Source organism: Echinococcus granulosus (assembly GCF_000524195.1).
Source record: "Echinococcus granulosus chromosome Unknown EG_S00016, whole genome shotgun sequence".
Lineage (NCBI taxonomy): Eukaryota > Metazoa > Platyhelminthes > Cestoda > Cyclophyllidea > Taeniidae > Echinococcus > Echinococcus granulosus.
The window spans coordinates 782258-788515 of NW_020170396.1; the positions used below are offsets into that span (position 1 = coordinate 782258).

The 6258-nt window shown below is 44.0% G+C and overlaps 1 protein-coding gene across 1 annotated transcript in view; it reads left to right on the top strand. All coding sequences in view use genetic code 11, as the record gives it.

The window, feature by feature from the left end:
- Window positions 1–4902: 4902 nt before the first annotated feature.
- EGR_03216 (hypothetical protein) overlaps window positions 4903–6258 on the top strand; it is a gene marked incomplete at both ends in the record, with an annotated part of 1973 nt that continues 617 nt past the window's right edge. Inside the window, 2 exons of the mRNA XM_024492465.1 lie at window positions 4903–5494; window positions 6102–6196. Of these exons, the coding sequence (XP_024353139.1) occupies window positions 4903–5494; window positions 6102–6196 (687 nt within the window). The remainder of the gene's footprint in view (window positions 5495–6101; window positions 6197–6258) is intronic.

A 6258-nucleotide genomic window follows, 5' to 3' on the forward strand; every position in this document is an offset into this window, starting at 1 on the left:
ATCTCCTCGCGCTTCAGTGATTCCGTGAGTGCGTGTGTGTGTGCGTACGGGGGATCGATACTAACGCAATTCCCCACCAGCCAGCCAATCGCGTCATGTCCGTAAATTCGTTCACCTGGAATGCGCTACACACTTTGAGGGACAGCCTTCGCGTTCTCGAATGTGAACAAGTGGCAGCCGGATGCGGTGGATCAAAGCCCCCACCAGTCGCTATGTGGAGCTCTTGCCATTAGGTACTGTAGGATTCATGTCTAAATCCCTTTGCTAGCTTGCCTCCTCATAATGCTGGCCCGATTCCTGTGCATCTCCACTTGAAGTATTCCTTTCCACATCTATTACGTGAAAAAGCTTTGCCACCGCCAAAAATTTGGGTCTTTGGGAAGATTATTTTTGCCTCGTTGAGAGGTCTCGTAGTTGCGACAGTTTACCGCCTTGCAAAGATTGGCATTCCACAGGTAGGTAAGTGATTAGGAACGGCGGAACAGAGCGAAAATAGTAATTCACTGGATTTAAAAGAAGCCTTTTTAAGACTAAATTGTAAACAGATAGCTTTTGAGAAAAGACAAAAGCGTTGCTCGTCAGCCACGAAATACCTTATTTCCCCACAGTCGGTGCCGGTCTCCGAGAGAAACCGGCCATCAGAGACCAGATGCTTTGTAGTTCCAAGTAGTGTTATTTAGCTTTTCCTTTCGCTTTCTTTTAATTAACTGTGACACATGTATGCCACGTGGGGCCTCGAATAAGAAAGTCGAAGCGATACACATACGTACGTGACTCTAAAAGGCAAAGTAGTTACCATGATGAGTTTTTTTTGCTCACAAAAATGACTTTAAACTCCGTTTGCCGTTTTTTGCTTTTACCTGGATAACCGAAAACTATATCGCCTGCTACGAATCGTGAATGAGCTACGCCGCAAGTCCGACCCTAGCCGGAAAAAACCAAGGTGAGACAACGCGCCACCCGACCATTACTTGCTCAACGAAGGCGAGGTCAGCTTTATGTTTCCTGAGTGTGTTGAGGGCATTGGGCACACCATCAGAACCACAATCGTTTATATTAGCAGTCAAATCATAGTATGAAAGCTTATTCAAAATGTTTGGAATCTCCACATGAAGGTTAGAAATTAAGTCCATTTTTCTCCAACCCCACTACATGCCCTCTCAAGGCTTTTCGACGCCCAAGCCATAGGACTCAACAGTTAAGTCGTTCAGGGCTACGGCAAACTAATCCTCTAAGCTTAGAAAATGCCCCCTGATATGAAACCTCGACCAAACTGCGAAACCAAGATAAGAGGAGCCATGATTAGGCGGTCTCTGATGTAAACAAAATCAGTGATGTTGATGCTAATGGCAATGATGGAATTTGGACTTCAAAGCAAGTTTCTGATTAAACGCTTAATTAGCCTAAAAATGGATTTAATTTTTTTTGTTTTGAAGTTTGATTCTCAGTTGGCTCATTATTTTCATTTATAGAATGTTTTGCATCCTAGCAAATTAGTGAAAGTGCTACTCCTACTTGTTAACGCTTTCGCCACCTGCGTCACACATACGTGACGCGCAACTCCACAAGCTTGTGATATTTGTGATTAATTAATTGTGCTACAAACTGGTTGATTGAGTTTAAGACAGTAAATTAAATGTAACATACCATCGTTTTGAAGATAAAAGCAGGTTTTGAGTTCTTGAGTAGTAGCCTTTGATTTGGAAGCAAAAAGGGATGCCAATTAGTGTCACGCAAACGCCTCCATTCCCACTACTGCCACACAATCGCCTCATATTTACCTTCACTGTTTTTTCATATTTTCACAAATCAAAATTTGCTTGTATCCAACTAGAACTCTACTTTGGAGCTTTAAATGAGGTACTTTGACAAGGATTTTTCGGCAATTGAATAGTGAATGAGTGTTCCTGGCAGCGCTTTAGAGGTTTCATTAGACGTGGGCGTTGATTCCCACCACAACGAATGAGATTAGTGGAAAAAGCGATATCACATTTACATGGATACCAGCTTAAATAAGCTTGGCTTAATAAAAAGGGAACATACTCAAAGAGGATTAGCCCCTTACCTGCAGAGCAAGTAAGGTAATAAGTTACAACGAAATGAATGGGACAGAATCGTGAATAAATAAACAAGTTTTTTTCGGGTTGTTACCTACTGTTAAGTGAAAAAATCGTCGCACCAAAAATTCAGGCGCGGAGTGCTAAAGGTCATGGATAAAAATACTAAAATTGTTTGTCCGGAAATAGTGAAAAAGTTGTGTTTCTTTGTGTCGAAAGGGGCATTTTGTAAGCCTACAGCTGGAAATTTAACTGGCGCGTTCGGAGGAAGTAGGACTTCAAAGACCTTTTCGTGGGGTGCTTATAAGGAGGTGCCTTCAAAGACCCGCCCCGGGTCGAACTTTCCATTTGGTGTGGACATCTGGATTCATTCTTTCAAGATAATGAAAACGCTGCCAATCTTGACGCATACTTTCATTGCATTTTAGTAATGAAATGACATTCAGTACGAAAATGCAGCATTAACTCGAAATTATTTGTGTGAGTTTTTCTAGTGAGGCAATGTATTTTCGCACTTAGATCGGTTCAGTCAATAAATTTTGATGATGTAAGGCGATTTTTGCTCGCCTCAGCCCTTGTGTAGACTGATTCACTGAAGGAGGGAGTGAAACTTTCTCATCCAAGAGTTGCGTCGTCACATGCCAAACTGGCCTTTAAATCATCAAACTATGATTATTCGGAGTCTCGGTGTCCTTCGCCCTCATCCTTTAGGGTCTGTCAGATGATGCTCATCCACATTTATTTCTATTTGCCCATTCGAGAAGGAAAGTGAAAGGCGCCTCCGGAGGTGAGGCTAATGCACAAGTTGTCAATTCAGAATGAAAAAGTGGGATAAGGATCTTCATTGACCAAGTCTAAGTTTGCTTATCATAAATTTGCGTTTCTAGCGCGAATGTTGAGGGTATACGACTGCTATCACATTGAATGTGGCTTTGCTACCAAATTTGGTTGTGCACGTGACTTGTCAGCATACACCGCCACCATAATTTGACCCCAGTGATAACTGCCTCGGTTCATTTTCACGTGAAACAACACCGCTTGTCAACGGCAATGGTAAAATGTTGTTTAATTGCCTTGGTGTGATCACGCCTGTTCATCTGCGGGTAACAGAAGGGAGTTACCGGGTCCACTTGTGCCTACATACACCAATGAAATAGGCAACCTTTACCCAAAGCACCTATTTAACTTCACTACTTTTTATGCTTGCATGAAAACTCGGGTGGATTTCAGATAAACGCTAATAAATCTACTAAAATTTATGTTTCGTAGCATTCGGGAATTGGGTCACGACTTCTATCTGCCGAAGTAGTGTGCATTGGCTTTTCTCACTTTCTACAAATATTTACGCAACCGAGACGAGGTTTTACGGGTAAAGCGAAATTTGCCCTGTTAGAAAAGGTCAAAGGAAGCAGGAAGAGAGGAAGAGCATTGCGCCAGATTCGTGAGTACTTAGTGTATTTCTGTGTTCACGCAAACTACACCGGACTACCTTTCTCACATAATCCAAAAAGTTATTCCAAAAGCCACGCTTGTATTATTTAGTCCACAAACAAATTCTTTGTCAAGGTGTCGCCTACTGCCATCAATAATTCACTCAGAAAACGTCTTTTGCGAATTCCCAGCTCCTCCAAACGATCCTTCCTCACCATCGATAGACGAATCGCGCATTAAGCGATGCATCTGACAACCTTAGAATGTAAGTGAAGTAAAGGCGTAACACGCCCCATAAAGTTGGATGTTCCAATAGTAGGTTGGTGTGATGTGAGTCGAAACTGTGAACTGCATGAGCAGCAAGCCCCCACATGCAAACAAACGGTGATATTGCTCCTCACCAAAGTAGGACTTCGCAAGCCTCGGATCAAGTTGAAGTGGCACTACTCTAAATTGAATAACTTTTGCCTCTCTTGCAAATATCTCATAATCGGTTTACTGTAAGTCGTCATGGGAGAATATTGCGGTGACACTGCCTAGTTGCGGTAATAAGAATATTTGTGTATCTTGTCTGTTGCAAGCACTCCTCTAATTCAGGCGGTTAATTTAATTATCGCAGAGGCAGCACAGCACAGCACACAAGTGAGTCACAATGTTGACTTAGCGGTTAATGAAGGTGTTGCATTGGCGCGATCATGATCAGAAAGGTGGCATATGGTGCTTGTGGGCTGCCATCCATGTGGGAATACATCGTGTCAGCCTTCATTCCTCCCCCCCTCCCACCCCCAGACAAGTTACCTCCAATTTTGATCTAGCTGGTTGGTGCATGATCCAAAATGGACTCATTTTCATTTCCCATATTAGGCATAACTGGGAATGGGAGACTTATTTATGCACCCATGGACGCACTTCCGTCCACTAGGCCCAAGGTCTGATTATTTATGCATTAAAACAATGTAGAATCCGACGTGATCATAATTTGACCCCCTACCTTCCATTCCTCGAGCGTCTCGAAAAAGTAACTTACTTGAAGGATTGACATGTCATGTTTGTTTGAGCAGGAGAAGCTGTTAATGTTATTCCGAGTGTTGAGAAGTGGTTAATTGGTTGACTGACTGATTGATCGGTTGATTGAAAAGACACCAGCGCCTCATTATGCCTTCCGTGAAACCGCGATTAGGGTGCTGAAAGAGAGGGTGCGAATCAATTGGATAGCAAGCGAACAGCTGAGCAGTCTGCACCAGTAGGGCCCCGGCGTTTGAACTCATTACAGCAGCGCGACCAATGAGCAGCGGCACAGGCCTATGAAAGCAGCAGAACGCACCCTCACACACCCACACATCTACCACGCGTATATCCAAGCGCCTAACGCCACATTTGTGTTTATGTGTGTATTTGCGTGTCTAATTCAGCAATGAGCAAAATACGTCATATCTCGTTAGAACAGACACCCTCGCCACCCGAGCGGTTGCCTCGTCTGGTGCTACCACCAGCGACGGCGGTGAGCATTCACGGCTCGCCATCGAGACGACACCGAATGAGAGAGTCACACGATTTCAATCGCCTTTCACCTCAACGTCCACTTTCAGTTAGACGCATCTCCGAGGACATCACCATGCCGACGACCACGCGTATACGCTATCCCAGTGAGGAGATGTCTCATTCGCTACAACACAGACCCCTGCGACCTACTAGCCAACCTTACCATCAACTTTACGAGCAGGGCAGCGCCCATGCTGACACCTCAATAGACGGGTGGAGGCCAAGGGTCACCAACCTCCCCAGCGTCACCTCGGGAGTAGCGGTGAAGGACTTCTACGAGGAAAACTGGGTATCCAGTGAGGAAGGAGAGGCGAAGAAACGCTTTCATCTAAGGGAGTATGGACAGAATAGGCGGCAGAGAAGCCACTCCAAAGCCCTCTCCACCTCTGAACTCGATGAGAATAGTGTAAGTCAATGGGAGATTAATGAGAAGGTGGCAATTTCCTGTCTTGCTGTTAGTGCGAGTAAGCTTTGCAAGATATTATTATCATTTGTGTTTTGAAGGATTGACTGATTCGGTATTTGACGCCATGAGATTTAGCATGACCCCACTGGCTCACAGGCGTATTGTAAGGTTAGCACGAGATCGCGGTCGCTTGTGGATCAGTGGGATGGAATTCGTAAGGACTTGCAGTTTTTCCAAACCGAGTGAATACTAGTGTATACAAATGCGAATTCCACATAGACTAGGTTTGCATGTTGTCCCATTTAGTGAAAATCCTGAAGGTTTATTCTTGTCTCAGCTTATAAATCTGGAGTAGCTCTGACCTTTGAGACGAATTTTTTTGTCTTCTCTTCCAGTAAAATGAGCTCAAAAGCCGAGGAGATTAATTGACATTGAAAGTCTTGCGAGTTATGCAAGGCACTAAGGTGATACTTTCAAATCTCCTGCTGGTGTCAATCTGCCACGTGATTGATAATTAGGGGCGTTTTATTGAAAGGGTGTTTTTGAAGCCGTATTAGGCAACACAAAACATTCTCCCTTAAAGTGGTGGTAAAAGTGGAAAAACAAGTTTCACTGAGAATTTAAATGCCTGTGAATGGGTTTGATTTGTATTCTCTACATTCAAGGAGAGGTTGTAGTTCCTTACAATAATCATCTTCTGAGTTCTGAGCCGACACCCTCATCAGCAAGCACCGCCAAACTTATTAGAGGGAACGTGCAGGTCAGCCACCATGGCGCCATAGTGTTGCAATTCCACAAGATAACGAAATACGGTCGCGTAGC